Raw genomic sequence first — 16,653 nt, forward strand, 5'->3', positions numbered from 1 at the left:
ATCATGTAGGAGAATTCACTGGGAAACAACATAAACATTTAGACAATAATATTGAGAGATGTAAGGACAACATTAGCCAAGAAAGTGGAAGATAAACACCTAAGATGTATACGTATATTAACAAATGAAAGGAAGCTGATTACACAAAATATGAAACATCCAGGGTTCATGCTGTCTGCAGTGACAAAAAAGTTAAAGTAAATAGGAATCACTGTGTTTTTGTTTGTTTGTTTGTTTGTTTAAATTTGCATGTTCCACACTGTCCCAACATTTTCTGATTTGGGGTTGTATCATCTTTTGTTGAACAGTTTCACATCTCTCTTTAAAGCTCCAATGTGTAGGATATAGTGTCATCTAGGTGTGAGGTTGCAAACTGCATTAAAACATTACCGGTAACAATTTTGTTTTGCTTCAAGTTTTCACTTCTTTCGCAATGGGGATTCACACTCCCTATATATGTATGATCCTCTTTTTTTTTTTTTACAAAAAAAGACTGTTCTCAAACTTGTTAGCCTACACTAGCAACCAGTAGATTATGTATAGAGGAACAACCACTGGTTCCTCTTCTTTTTTCTTCAGTCATCTATATGCACTGCAAAATGCAAAAGTCCCTTTTGGGCTACAGTGTCAACATGGCGCTGTGCAATGGTGACCTCAATGAAGGGACTCACTCCCATGTAGATATGAAGGGCTCGTTCTAGACTTGTGAACACACATTCATTTGTTGTTTCAGGTAATTATATACTAATGGACAGATGGTCACAATTTTGTATTCATTTCTGCTAATAAATACCCCTAAACCCAACATACCGTGGACTTAAGGCTATACATTGGACATACCATGCAATCTTACCTTTTTTAAACCTGAAGAAGCCACGGATTTAAGCCTTGAAGACCAAGAAGTTCACTTGCTATGAAATTTTTAGTTATTTTAACTATCACTTACATTTGAATAAAATGACATTTTTGTTTTAAGTACAACTCTCCTCCAAGAGATCCTCGTTTGCCATTTAGCCTTTTAAGTTGTGCATGCACAGAAACTTCTTTGGGCTAGAGGGGAAAGAAAATATCTATATTACGTGTCTCTTGGTTATGCGCCTAGTAGGAAATTCAGCAAAAGCAGAGGTGGACGTAAGTCACCATCAAGTCACTCTCAAGTCATGAATCAGCAAGTCCCAAGTTATGTCTCAAGTCATCATGACCCCCAATTGTTTGCAAGCTGACTTGAGACTTGACTTGGGACTTGCAGATTGATGACTTGAGAAAGACTTGACAGTGACTTTGTCCCACCTCCGAGCAAATGAGCGGCATGACCAAAAGAAAAATTCTTGTACCAGTTTAAACTGAGGGGTCTGCCCTCTTCTGTTCTTTTTATAGATCTTGTTGGCAATCAATAAGCAGGAACAATGGAAACTGGAATTTGGAACCTGTTTATCTTGTTTAGTGTATCTGTCTTGAGCAACAGCGACGCCCTAACCAAGAACCCCATTGTTTCCCGGATACGACGGGCTCCTGCTGATGCCACCGGGGACCTTAAGAAGTGCTCTTACACCTTTTTGGTCCCTGAGCAGAAGATCACTGGTCCCATCTGTGCTGCCCAGGGTTATTCAAACGATAAAGACCGAGTAACACGCCTCGATGTGGCTGCGGTCCGTGACCTTTTATCAAAGCAGCGTCGAGAGATGGAGACACTGAAGCTGGTGGTGGACGTTGATGGCAACCTGGTCAATGAGATGAAACTGTTAAGAAAAGAGAGCAGGAACATGAACTCCAGAGTGACCCAACTGTACATGCAGCTGCTGCATGAAATCATCAGGAAGAGGGACAACTCACTGGAGCTAGCACAGCTGGAGACCCGCATCCTTAATGCAACCACTGAGTCACTGCGTTTGGCCTCTCGGTACAGAGAACTGGAAGCCAAGTATGCAGCTCTGTCTGCATTAGTGAACAACCAGTCATTGCTGATTGGAGCACTGGAAGAGCGTTGCATGCAGGTGTACAGTCGCAGGCATGAACAGCCACCCTTGGGACCGCCGCTGGTGCAGGTGGTGCCTGAGAACATTCCAGTCAATGTGCCACGTTTCACCAATGAGATCCAGAGGGACAATACCCGAGCATTTGCACGGGAAAGGGGCTCGCGATCTGGGCCGTCTCCAACAAGCAGCGGCCTAGAAGTACAGAAACCTCCTCAGAGAAACTTCAGTGCTGAAGGTAAGTGAGTGAGTGAGTGAGAGAGAGTGACTTTTTTTTGACTGTGGCCACTCCTGTGTAGCAGTGGACACAGTTCAGCTAATCGCCTAACAGCTAATTATTGAAGCTAACATTTTAGTTAGCAGCTTAGCTTTTCAGCTATCTTTTAAAACCATTAGACCATAAGACCAACCTTCTACTAAATTTCCACTAACTTTAAGTTCGCAAACATTAAAATCATGCATGTTTGTTCCTTTTGGAACTTATAAACTATTCCGATAAATCAAATCAACCAACCAACCCAGTCTCACGGATTGTTGTGATTCAGCAGCACAAAATATACATTAATCTATTGATTCATCATATTGTCACAAAAAGTGCAAAATTTTTATCATGGGAGCACAAATTCATTCTAATTCATTCCGTGATGGCTGCATGTAATTTAAAGTGCAGCGGTGGGGTCAAGTGGTTAATGTTAGGGTTGGGGGCAGGAGTAGTGTTAGTAATAGTGAGTTAAAAAACCACCGTCATGAAAATTTGAATCATTTTGTGATGGGAGGATGATGGAGGTACTGCTGGCCCACCACCACCAGAGGGCGCCCTGCCTGGAGTGCGGGCTCCAGGCACCAGAGGGCGCTGCCGCCTCACAGGAGCAGCCAGGGTGACAGCTGTCACCCATCACCTGAGACAGCTGATATCAATCAACAGGGAGGTATATCAGCAGGACGGCATCTCCACCTCATGGCCGAGATATCGTGTTGGGAAAGTGTAGGAACACGGACCCACAACAGGGGGCGCAAATGAACGGACAATGGAGAAAGTCAAATCACAAAGTTTTACTGTTGTGAATTCACACAACAAACACAACAGATTACAAATACAGCAGTAACCGAATTCCAATGGTGTCGTGTGGGCAGGCTCAACGATAGGAGACGTCTGTCCGAGTCGAACCGGAACCACCCGATTTCCTCTGCCACCGAACCCCGGGGATACTGGAGCCGCCAAGTCCCGAACCCCAGGTGGCCACTGCCTCCGCTCGTCGGATCCGGTACTGCTGGCAAGGAACAGAAACAGTCAGGTGTGGGTGCGGCTGCACCCAGCAACACACAGGGTGGAAACACCACCTCCACCTCTTGTCAGGAAAATACTGGTAAGTGCAGGAGTGTGAGTACTTATCCAAGAAGTCCAATACAGTCTCCCGCTGTACCACTCACTATCTGCTATCCAACACACAAGCAACAAAGTATTATCGTCAAGAACACAATTGGCTGAGTACGTTACCTCCTTAGTAGAGCGATATCTCGGCAATGAGGTGGAGATGTGGGAGCAGACTTCACGGCTCCTTCAGACATATGATGGGTTTATGAGGGAGTTCAGAACAGTGTTTGATCACCCTAATAGAGGAGAAACCGCCTCAGCCGTGCTGCTGTCAATGAGACAGGGGCGCCGGAGTGCAGCTGCTTATGCAGTCGACTTCCGCATCGCGGCTGCGAGGTCCGGCTGGAATAGCACTGCCCTCCGCGCCGCCTTTGTAAACGGACTGTCTTTGGTTCTCAAGGAGCACCTGGTGGCTAAGGACGAACCACGGGATTTAGATGGGCTCATCGATCTTGTCATACGACTAGACAACCGGTTAGAAGAACGTCGTCGGGAATGAGACGAAGGGCGTGGCCGGGCACGCGCCGTCCCTCTCCCTTCCGGTTCCGAGCGCGCTCCGCCTTCCCCACGCTCCACGGCCCCCGCGCTCCGTGTGGCTACAGCTCCCCCTGCTGACGAAGCTATGGACATGAGCAGGGCAACATTTAGGGCACCAGATGCGCAGAGGAGGCGGGCCCACGGAGTATGTTTTGTTTGTGGCTCGATAGAGCACCACGTGAGAGACTGCCCCGAGCGGTTAAACACCAACGCCCGCCCCTAGAGACTGGGCTAGGGGTGGGCCGAGACATTCACGTGGGACACACCCACATTGCCACACGATTCCCAGTTATGATCCTTTATGAGGAATCAACCCTGAAAGCCCCAGCACTGGTGGACACGGGCTCTGAAGGGAATCTGTTAGACAGCAGATGGGCCAGGGAGATAGGGCTCCCTCTGGTGGCGCTTACCTTGCCTGTGCAGGTTCGAGCAGTAGATGGCTCCCTACTCCCTCCAATCACGCACAAGACACCACCTGTAACTCTGGTGGTGTCAGGGAATCACCGGGAGGAGATCGAGTTTTTTGTGACTCCTGCCACCTCCCGTGTGGTTTTAGGATTTCCCTGGATGTTGAAGCACAATCCCCGGATTGATTGGCTGTCCGGGGTAGTGGTTCAGTGGAGCGAAACCTGCCATCGGGTGTGTCTAGGTTCCTCGGTTCCTCCCGGCTCCCAGGCTAAGGAGGAGGTCAGAGTCCCGTCCAATCTGGAGACGGTGCCGGTGGAGTACCATGACCTTGTCGACATGTTCAGCAAGGATCTGGCACTCACTCTTCCCCCCCACCGTCCGTATGATTGTGCCATTGATTTGGTTCCGGGCAGTGAGTTCCCGTCCAGTAGGCTGTACAACCTCTCACGACTGGGAAGGGTACGGCCCCGAAGAACGCTCCTGGGTGAAGAAGAGCTTCATCCTGGACCCGGCCCTCCTGGCCGACTTCTACCGTCGCCACCCGGACAAGCCTGGTCGTGCGCCAGGAGGCGCCCGTTGAGGGGGGGTCCTGTTGTGTGGGCCCCTGAAGAGGAGGTACTGCTGGCCCACCACCACCAGAGGGCGCCCTGCCTGGAGTGCGGGCTCCAGGCACCGGAGGGCGCTGCCGCCTCACAGGAGCAGCCAGGGTGACAGCTGTCACCCATCACCTGAGACAGCTGATATCAATCAACAGGGAGGTATATCAGCAGGACGGCATCTCCACCTCATTGCCGAGATATCGCTCTACTAAGGAGGTAACGTACTCAGCCAATTGTGTTCTTGACGATAATACTTTGTTGCTTGTGTGTTGGATAGCAGATAGTGAGTAGTACAGCAGGAGACTGTATTGGACTTCTTGGATAAGTACTCACACTCCTGCACTTACCAGTATTTTCCTGACAAGAGGTGGAGGTGGTGTTTCCACCCTGTGTGTTGCTGGGTGCAGCCGCACCCACACCTGACTGTTTCTGTTCCTTGCCAGCAGTACCGGATCCGACGAGCGGAGGCAGTGGCCACCTGGGGTTCGGGACTTGGCAGCTCCAGTATCCCCGGGGTTCGGTGGCAGAGGAAATCGGGTGGTTCCGGTTCGACTCGGACAGATGTCTCCTATCGTCGAGCCTGCCCACACGACACCATTGGAATTCGGTTACTGCTGTATTTGTAATCTGTTGTGTTTGTTGTGTGAATTCACAACAGTAAAACTTTGTGATTTGACTTTCTCCATTGTCCGTTCATTTGCGCCCCCTGTTGTGGGTCCGTGTTCCTACACTTTCCCAACACACCTGCACTTCTTGCAAGTAACCACACTGAAAAAAAGAGAATGTTTGAACCAACTTAAAAAAGTGTTACAATTTGTAAAAACCTGAATGAATTAAGTTGTTTGAACTTACGTTTGTAAGTTAGAGTTGATTTAACTTTCAAACTTAAGTTCAAACAACTTAATTCATTCAGGTTTTTACACATTTTAACACTTGTTTAAGTTGGTTCAAACATGCTCTTTTTTTCAGTGCATCTGTCTGCAGCAACCAGGTGGAACATGGGCATCCTTTTGCTCATCTCCTGCAGCTGGGTTCTTCACCACTGAAACACTTTTGTGCCATGGATGAAGCACAAAGAAACACCCCGTATGGCCAGTATGTCAATATGAGGCATTTGTATTGAACTCAAAGAGGAATATTGGATGAATACTATTCAAAAACTGGACCTCTTCCCTGCTACACAGCTACCCATGTGGTTTACACAAAGTCTCAGAATGTAGAAGCTGCACAAGCACAAGAATTACATAATTTTTCACATGTGCATCTTGCGTCCTCCAGGCAGTGGAAGACATTAAAGGAGCATTGTACCGGTTTGTTTGTTTTAGTTTTCTTCTTCCTCCTGTCTGTATATTTCCCTCCAGCATGAGTTACAGCTGGATCAAACCATTAAGAATATATATAATTTCATGATTGCAGTGGCAATTTGCTGCCTGCTTTTGGAACATTTGAAGAACATTTGACAAACAGCGACAGTAGAGAAGCTTGAATCTTCGACTGGACTGGGTTGCTTGACCCGAGGACGTTTCGCTTCTAATCGCAGAAGCTTCCTCAGCTAAATTTCTTGCGCTGGTATTCTGACTTCTGTCTTGACTCTTGTGGAGAAGAATAACAGCTTTGCTGACTTCTGTTATTCTTCTCTACAAGAGTCAAGACAGTTATTCTTCTCTACAAGAGTCAAGACAGAAGTCAGACTACCAGTGCAAGAAATTTAGCTGAGGAAGCTTCTGCGATTAGAAGCAAAACGTCCTCGGGTCAAGCAACCCAGTCCAGGCGAAGATTCAAGCTTCTCTACTATGGAAACCACCTGGACAACTGAGAGCCTTCACAGAAACAGCGACAGTGACACTGACAAATAACGACAACAGTGGCCGCAGTAACAACAAGGATAAGTTCAAATCAATTACATGCTGGTACGTGTGTATATGTGAGCATAATAGATGGAATGAGATGTGTAATAATGTGAATGACTATGAGTGCCACAGAGCCCCCAAACTGTAGGTGCGGCCTCACACAGGGGGCCCACAGCCACCACAACCAACAAAGGATAGAGACCCTACCCATCCCATCTGCAGGAGAGGACATGCACAGTAACAGGACCAGTGCCACGCACTACCAGGGACCACAGATCAGCCACCCAAGGAGAGGGTGCATCCAACCAATCTGCAGGCAGCAGCATAGCAGCACCTTGAGGATGCAGTATATAAGTCACACACCCCAAGTCACAGCAGGACCTGAAGCCCCACAGAGCGAGCAGGACGTTGACCCGTATGGGGCCACCCACCAGGGGATGAAGAAACTTTGAAAGAGGGCACCATCCATTCTTCTATCCATATTCATTCTTTCACAGATTCATTCAAAAGTTCAGTGTATTCATGCAGCCTATAAAACAAAATAATCAATGGCTGCAGGTGTTCCTGTGGCTTAGTTTTTCAATGGGTGAAGATTTGCAAATTCAGCTAAAGCTTTCCTCTGCTCAACAGAAAGCACGGAGCCACAGTGGAAATAAAAACCTTGAAACATATGAATGAAGGCTGCAGACTGAAAGCAAAGAAAGGCAAACCCTACCGGTGTGATTTTGTTCATCAACAGAAATTCCAGACACCTTTGGATTGCTCTCGCCTAAGAATAATAAAGAGTGTCGGATTTCACTGCAGCTGTGTCTGAAAATGATTCCTGCTAAGGCTGTTCCATTACACGTGAGACTCGCAGACAAGACCCAGGCGTGCTCTGGCTCCTGTAAACCGCAAAGTCGAAGCGATTGTGGTAAAACCAAGTGAATGAATTACACCTTTGTATTATTAGATGGGTGGGGATTAATCTCTGTGTCAATAATCTCACTGTTACACATTTAAAATTAAAAATCTTAGAATGTGATTTGCCTTCAGAAAAACCTAGACATTAACCATTCAGGTGTTAGTTGTTTTTGTTTGTTTGCTACTAGAAATGGTTGTCCTCCTGGGTGGTTGCCACCCAGGACCCAAGACGGTTCTGTTTTATGATAGATGCAGTGACAACTGGCACCAGCAGATGCTCCCAGACATGACCTGACCTTTGCTAAAAATAAACTCTCACCTTTGTTTTGTTTGTTTGTTTGAGGACATGGACCAATTTCAGTGTCTTTCTTCATTTTGTTTCCTTTATTTATATCTGCATGAATGCCAGTTTACTTGTTTTACTATCATTTTAACTCTTTGTCTATTACAAATATTGTTGAAAATGCACTGTTCAGACAATTCCCCCGACCACATTAAGGAAAACTCCACCAAGAATGCATTGCTTCATCAACATCTGTTTTTGTTTGTTTGTTTTTAGTCAGCCACATTTCCAGTCCCACTGCTTACAATGCATGAAGTCTGCATTTTATTTTTACATATCTGCAAGAGTTTATCCAATTTTGCATGAGTGTGACCATGAAAGCTTGGAGAGGAAATGGTATTGGGTTAGAGTGCAGTTAGAACAAACATTTAATTTTAGGGTTGACAAACATTTTTGACCATTAAACTACATTCGAAAAAATGTTGGATATCATAAAGTTAATGGAGCTAAATTTGGTGGGAGTTAATTGATCTGCTAATGGTTTTGACAGCTATCTGAAAAGCTAATCCACTAAGAAAAAAACTTAGCTGAACCCCCCCATATAGAATCAGAATTTATGGATGAGATTTATTGTCATTGTCATTACACGAGTGCAACAACGAGATTACGTCCACACTCCAATTACCACAGACAAGATACAGCAATTAATCCACAATTATTACTTGTTTACCATAACAGAATTAAAGACAACACATATACATTTGACATTGTCTATGTGCACTAAACTCTGAAACAGTCCGTTATCCAAATTGAGGCAATATGAGTGTGGAGGGCCGCAGCTAAAGCTGCGCTGCACCATTGAGAGGGAAGGGAGTAGCATGAGCAGAGGCCGGGATGGAGGATGGGGACAGGAGGGGGGTGGGAGCATGCGTATCAGTCTCTGTCCATGTGTGTGTGGCAAATGAGTTAAGTTTATGTTAATTTCTGTCCGTGTGTGCTGGAGTTACAGAAGATAAGAAAGTAGGCAGCCGAAAGGTTCGCCAAGGCCGTAGAAATTCTTCTGGAGGAAAACAACCGGGCGTTTGTCCTTCAGAGGCTGATAAGCCTGCCATGTTTATGGCTGAGCAGTGAAAACACCTTTGCGACTCACATGAACAACCAGATCCAATTTATGAGTATTCCCTGGTCTCCGACATCTTCCTTTGCAAGGCGTGCATTTGCTCCGAGATGTTATCATTTTGCATCTGAGTTCAAGGGTTAACACAGTCTGAGAATGTATCGCCTTGCCTAACTCATTAATCATGACGGACAGGTGAGGGGTCGTGGTTCTGGTGGCAGCCATTTGAGTTTGCCAACTTAAATAAAACAATTTTCAAAAATGTAATTGTTAAAGTTTTAGTAACTTAACAGTTTATAGTTAATTAAGCTTATGTAAATCTAGTTTATGTTTTTCAATAAAAAAAGTGACAAATACATTTCTGGCTAAAAATGTACATTATTTTTTGGGATTAAATTTTGTGATGCATTCTTTGGTTTACTTGTTGACAATAATCTGCTTTCTAAAAAAACAAAAAAACAAAATCTGAAAGAACTACAACAGAATGAAAAATGGTAGCCCATGAACAGAACTTGCAGTTTTTCATAATGGTATAAATGTAGCAGCTGCACTCTGTTGTTATGACTCTGCCCATTCGCTCCCCTTGGGACATGAACTCACGACCTCCAGCATGGAAGTCAGACTCTCTATCCAGAAGGCTTAAACCCAGGGCTCTGACCTTGTGACCAGAGAATCTTTTTGAGCTGTTGGGAGTGAGGTTTAATAATTACATATGCACAGCGACACCTGCTGGCCTCTATTACATAAACTCAATTAAAATGAGTGAATGGAATGAACTGGAAATACATCACCAACACTTAAATGCCCCAAAAGTTTAAATGCACTTAAAGGAGCTGTGCTGTTATGACAACAATTCATTTTTGAGTTAGTTTAATTAATGGAAATGAGTGACTATAACTTTTTTCAAAGTTTGAGTTACATTAACTTAATTATTGTATTAAAATGGAGTGTTCGGTTTAACAGTGTAAGCTTTACTTATTCTGCTTCAAACAAGCTGTAAACGCTGTAGTGTTTGTCCCTCCATCTCTGGTGGTCCCTGTCAATCTGACTACCCATCTCTGCCCATTGTTTACTTCAGGCCCATTCAGGGATTGTCTCCAGGCACAGGAAGCAGGCCACAGCATCAGTGGCATGTACCTGATCTGCCCAGATGAAGCAGAGAGGCCAGTGCAGGTCTGGTGTGAACAGGATATAGACAATGGAGGCTGGACTGTCATCCAGACCAGGAGGGATGGATCAGTTAACTTCTTCAGGAACTGGGAGAACTACAAGGTGAAAACACTTCCATTATGCTGTCTGTTTTGTTTTTCTTCCTTGGCCAACCTGAGAACGTTTCGCTTATCCAGAGACAACAATGATGCTGTCATATGACCTGTTCAGTGGAGCCATCTGGGATCTTTGGGACTATTTCCTGGGAAGAGAGTCTGTTCTTGTGCTTTCACTTACTGTAAAATATTACACCCTGTCAGCAGCGAAATTCATCCGAGGTCATTTGTTTGAGATTCCCCTTATGAAATGTTAGATGGCATGCTAGGAAGGTATGTTCCACAGCTCAATCTGCAGACTTTTCTTTCCAAAACCACCACTACTACACTGCCTTCCTGGATGGATGGCTGCTTGGCTCACGGCACCGCGCCATATACGTGCACTCATCAAAGCAGACTAAGACCGAGTACATCGCTGATGGCAGCCTTGGCGACTTAGTGTTCCACTCAACCAGGCCAGACTTGTGCATGTGTAACTGAACGCTAAACACTCTCTTCAACATCAATTTGCCTTTGCTGTCCCACAAAGCTGCCACATGCACTCACACCGTCCACTGAAACCCGACATCATTCATCATCAGCTGGCCCAAGTAGCTAATCCACAATCACAAACCTCAACCTTCTCCACTAAGTGAAGTGTTCTTGAGGCACATGGCCAAATGTAGATTGCTTGTGGTTATGCAGCACAAGCTCAGGCCTGTGCAGATCTGTGACATCTGAATGAAGAACCACAGAAGCTCACAGATTGAAGACTAATTGTTTCTTTTCCCTCATTAATTCAACATGCCTTACTGAATTTTTTTTAAAGATGTAAATTTTGTTTGTTTTGTTTTTTGTTTTTTTGTTTTCATTTTTCTTAATTACGGCACCATCACCAGAACATCATCCAAATGAGAATTGTTACTGATGAAGTTGCAATCCTTCTGCCCTTTTTGCTGCATGGTTTTAAACAGTTCTCATGTTTCTAAACTCTGACAAACACTTTGCATTGTGTTCTTGATTTGTTCTGTAATCTTCCTGTGATTCAGAGTGGTTTTGGCAACATAGATGGGGAATACTGGCTCGGCCTGCAAAGCATCTACAAACTGGGGAGGCAGGGCGACTACAAGCTGCTGGTGGAGCTGGAGGACTGGATGGGTAAGAAGGTGTACGCCCAATACAGCAGCTTCCACCTGGAGCCAGAAAGCGAGGGTTACCGTCTGAGACTGGGAACCTACCAGGGAAATGCTGGGGATTCTCTCAGCAGCCACAATGGCAAGCAGTTCACGACTCTGGATCGGGACAAGGACGCCTTCTCAGGTAGAAGGCACTGGGGTTCTTGGTGCACCCGTCATGAAAATGGAGTGCTTTTGTGACATGTTTTGTTTTTAACTGTAATCATAACCATAATGTAAGTGGCTCCCTTCCCCTAACCCTAGCCATCTAACCATAACTCCCCATCACCCCGCATTTCATGTCCCAACATGAAAAATGCTCCATTTTCGTGATGATATCACAAACTCATAGATTAATTAACTTTTCGGATTGCTATCACGAACTGCCATGAGACTGGGTTGATATAGCCTATGAATTTCCAAAGTATCTATCTTTTGAAATGTGAGTAGGTAATACTTTCACAAAGGCTTGGTGGTGAGTTGTTTGCCACCAGAATTACTCAAGAAAATACGCATCAAATTCAGCAGAGGCAAAATAACTGCATAAAAATTTATGTCAACAGTGTCAAAGCATCTGTATGGGTCTGCATCCTTCAGTATTATATATTTCAAAACTTTTAAAACTGGTGGCATGCTAATGTAGTGGTGTGAAAATATTAAATCTGTGAAAATCTTCCACTACTAATTTTGATACCAGATTGTCTAAGTTATTGGTGAAGAAAAAAAAAACATTAGAAGCCCAATTCCCAAATGAAGCCTGAACTCACGTGTGATAAAAATCTGTGATAAAATTGGTGTTATAAAACTTAGTGAGCAATTGGGAAAGTTTTACACAATTTTTAAAAAAATGTGACAATGGGATAAATGATCTACAAGACTTGAATAATCAGATTTAATGTGTGGAGATTAGCGGTAATCTTTTGTAAACATAGGTGAAAGTAAGTTTGCAATGCCTGGGTTTCATCAATTAATTCAACAAATTATTCAACCTTTGTATCTAAATATCTCTCTCTCTATATAAATATATCAATCTATCTCTCTCTATATATGTACATGTACGAGGGCTGTCAATAAAGTAACGGTCCTTTTTATTTTTTCAAAAACTATATGGATTTCATTCATATGTTTTTACGTCAGACATGTCGGTGACGTCATTCGCCTGTGAGCACGCCTTGTGGGAGGAGTCGTCCAGCCCCTCGTCAGAATTCCTTTGTCTGAGAAGTTGCTGAGAGACTGGCGCGTTGTTTGATCAAAATTTTTTCTAAACCTGTGAGACACATCGAAGTGGACACGGTTCGAAAAATTAAGCTGGTTTTCAGTGAAAATTTTAACGGCTGATGAGAGATTTTGAGGTGAGACTGTCGCTTTAAGGACTTTTCACAGTGCGAGACGTCGCGCAGCGCTCTCAGGCGGCGTCATCAGCCTGTTCAAGCTGAAAACCTCCACATTTCAGGGTCTATTGATCCAGGACATCGTGAGAGAACAGAGAAGTTTCAGAAGAAGTCGGTTTCAGCATTTTATCCAGATATTCCACTGTTAAAGGAGATTTTTTTAATGAAAGACGTGCGGACGGGTCCGTGCGTCGGGACGCAGCCGCCGTGACGCTCCGCCACAGGAAAAACACCTCTGTTGAAAGCCTTAAGGACAAGTTGGAACATGTCCTGCCTGTTAAACAATGTCTCATATACTCACTCCACTGAAAGCCATCAAAAGTCGCCTGGATTTTACAAATGGTTATCACCTCGGAGGTGTTTTTCCTGTGCCGCCGCACTGCGTCGGCTGCGTCCCGACGCGCGGATCCATCCGCACGTCTTTCATTAAAAAAAATCTCCTTTAACAGTGGAATATCCGGATAAAATGCTGAAACCGACTTCTTCTGAAACTTCTCTGTTCTCTCACGACGTCCTGGATCAATAGAGCCTGAAATGTGGAGGTTTTCAGCTTGAACAGGCTGATGACGCCGCCTGAGAGCGCTGCACGACGTCTCGCACCGTGAAAAGTCCTTAAAGCGACAGAATCACCTCAAAATCTCTCATCAGCCGTTAAAATTTTCACTGAAAACCAGCTTAATTTTTCGAACCGTGTCCACTTCGATGTGTCTCACAGGTTTAGAAAAAATTTTGATCAAACAACGCGCCAGTCTCTCAGCAACTTCTCAGACAAAGGAATTCCGAAGAGGGGCTGGATGACTCCTCCCACAAGGAGTGCTCACAGGCAAATGACGTCACCGACAGGCGTGGAAAAACTCACGCATGCGCACGAGGGTTCAAGCATGTCTGATGTAAAAACATATGAATGAAATCCATATAGTTTTTGAAAAAAATAAAAAGGACCGTTACTTTATTGACAGCCCTCGTATATTGGTTAAATTCTTTGTTGAATTCATGGTTGAAATTCTGCATGGCATTGCAAATTTCTGGAAGATCTGGAAAGTGGACAAGTGGGTATAATATGCAGTAACTGGGACCTACCGTTCTCTGAGCAGAAACATCCTTCTGAGCCCCCTCCACAACAGGAAACCTATGAAAAGCATGCCACACTCTTCAACAGAAGACAGTTTTGACCTTTTACAGAGATAGGAACTGTGTGGAAAAAATGCACAAGTAGTGTTTATATAATAGCTGAGTGGATCCTTGAAATTTGATTGGTGCTTTGTATGTCACATGACATGGATTATTCATCCCATTTGTGTTGCATTGCATTTAGAGTGCAATTTGGTTACATTTAGCGTGCAAATTTGGTTCCATACTTTTGCGCGCACACAAAACTTGATGTAACTTTGTTGTGATTTGGTGCTATATAAATGAAAATAAATTGAAAATAAAACCACTGCGCTGTAAGCCGTCTGGAGGACGGAGGAAGTTAGAATGAAAAGCTGGACTAATTTCTGATGTGATTTTTTTCACTGCACTGAGGAAGTACACAGTCTTTTTTTTCAAGTACATGAAGTTGGTGCACAGCATTGCGGACGACATTGTCAGAATTATTTTTGAACTCGTATTTATAGTTCGTGTTGGATTGTTGATGTCAGAGCAGCAGTGATGCACCAAAGCTGGACAAATTTCTGATGTGATTTTTTGCTGGAGTGAGGAAGTACACAAACTCTTTTTCTTTTTTTTTCTTTTTTTTTGGAAGTACACAAAGTCAGTGAAGTGCAACTTTAAAAAGCATTATAATTGGTAAAACCTGAATGAATTAAGTTATTTGAACTTAGGTTTGTAAGTTACATTAACTCTAAATCAACTCTAACTTACAAACTTAAGTTCAAACAACTTAATTCATTCAGGTTTTACCAATTGTAACACTTTTTTAAGTTGGTTCTTTTTTCAGTGTACGTACTGTATTCTGCAATACTTGGTTACTCGTGTGTAAGCAGATATAAAATAATATGTAATACAAATTTTGCCTTCTATTTTAACCAATTTTCTCAATTTTGAAATCAGGTTGGAAATTTGTTACAAAAATTCTGTAAAGGGATAAACTGAGTGCAAAGGAAGGTGTAGGCTGGTTTATCCAGTTCATTATTCATAGCTGTTTTGTTGATATATTGTGAAATCAACCAATCAGAAATACACCTGTCAATCCAGAGTCCAAGGTACACTCTGCTGTGGTATTGAATGCACACATGTAAAAGACATGGAGAGATGTCTGTTGAAGAAATGGGTGTACACAAATAGGAAAAGTAAGAATGAGCTGTTAGAAAAGGACATAAAGCTGGAAGTTGCAATGACAGCTGGATTAAGACCTACAGTACCCAGACGCCTATTTTCTTGTATTAAATAAGTACAACCCCAATTCCAATGAAGTTGGGACGTTGTGTAAAAAACAATAAAGTTTACCAGTTTGAACATTAAATATCTTGTCTTTGTGGTGTATTCAATTGATTATAGGTTGAAGAGGATTTTCAAATCATTGTATTCTGTTTTTAATTACATTTTATACAACAACATTCCAACTTCACTGGAACTGGGGTTGTAAATAAATGCACATTTCCTAACTTCACAGAAGTAGCAGCACTTTTTTCTTCTTCCAACACAGGTAACTGTGCCCACTTTCATAAAGGAGGCTGGTGGTACAACGCCTGTGGTCAAACCAATCTTAATGGTGTCTGGTACACCGGAGGAGTCTACCGCAGCAAGTTCCAAGATGGGATCTTCTGGGCCGACTATGGAGGAGGATTCTACTCTATGAAGACTGTCCGTATGATGATCCGGCCCATAGACTGACGAGATGCTGTGAACAAAGCTGGTACAGCTCTCGGCGAGAGCGAGAACATGAACTTCCTTCCAGTTGTGACTTTGTATACCAGCAGGAACTGACTGAATAGAGGATTATACAAGATCACAGATTACTGGACTACATCAGTGGAGACTCAAACCATCAGCTATGATGTTAACTGATAGCAACTCTGAAAATAGTCCTCTTTATATAAAAATCTATGCATATTGTTAAGGAATGAAGGGAAATTACTATTTATAAGACATACAGGTCAGTTTAAAGGACTGGTTCACTTTTCTTACATTAAGACTTTGTTTGCAAGCAGGCCTCTGATAGCTGTTCTCAGGGTTTTTTTCTTTTTCTTTTTCCTCTACAAGTTAATGAGAAGGAAATATGTCAGTATCAATAGGGAACATACAGTAGAGCGCTAAATGAACTCAAACCACATTTTTCCAAAACATAATATTGCATATACTGCTGGTGATATTGCTCAATTTCTGCAGCGACTATTTATTTGTGTGACACCCACAGTAAAAAAAAAAACAAAAAAAACATCTGACTGAAGCTGACTTCTAAAACTGATGCAGGGTTGATATACGAGGTCTATTAGAAAAGAAACTGACCTTTTTATTTAAAAAAAAAAAACTATATGGATTTGAATCACGTGCGATTACGTCAGACAAGCTTGAACCCTCGTGCGCATGCGTGAGTTTTTTCACGTCTGTTGGTTGCGTCATTTGCCTGTGGGCAGGCTTTGAGTGAGCACTGGTCCACCCCCCTCGTCGGAATTCCTTTGTCTGACTTCTTCCTGAGAGACTTGTGCTTTGCTTGATCAAAATTTTTTCTGAAACTGTGAGACACATCCAAGTGGACACCATTCCAGAAATTCAGACAGTTTTCGGTGAAAATTATAACGGCTGATGAGAGATTATGGAGTGTTACTGTCGCTTTAAGGACTGCCCGTGGAGCCG

The 16,653-nt window shown here is 43.6% G+C and overlaps 1 protein-coding gene across 1 annotated transcript in view; it reads left to right on the plus strand.

Annotated features, from left to right (window-relative positions):
• The window catches only part of LOC117522583 (angiopoietin-related protein 1-like), a 30,121-nt gene extending 13,860 nt beyond the window's left edge, over positions 1 to 16,261 (plus strand). The window contains exons 2-5 of the mRNA XM_034184014.1: positions 1,378 to 2,211; positions 10,124 to 10,317; positions 11,339 to 11,609; positions 15,503 to 16,261. Of these exons, the coding sequence (XP_034039905.1) occupies positions 1,407 to 2,211; positions 10,124 to 10,317; positions 11,339 to 11,609; positions 15,503 to 15,690 (1,458 nt within the window). The 5' untranslated portion in view covers positions 1,378 to 1,406 and the 3' untranslated portion in view covers positions 15,691 to 16,261. The remainder of the gene's footprint in view (positions 1 to 1,377; positions 2,212 to 10,123; positions 10,318 to 11,338; positions 11,610 to 15,502) is intronic.
• The last annotated feature ends 392 nt before the right edge of the window (positions 16,262 to 16,653 follow it).

The sequence above is a fragment of the Thalassophryne amazonica genome, chromosome 12, assembly GCF_902500255.1.
Source record: "Thalassophryne amazonica chromosome 12, fThaAma1.1, whole genome shotgun sequence".
NCBI classification, from domain to species: domain Eukaryota; kingdom Metazoa; phylum Chordata; class Actinopteri; order Batrachoidiformes; family Batrachoididae; genus Thalassophryne; species Thalassophryne amazonica.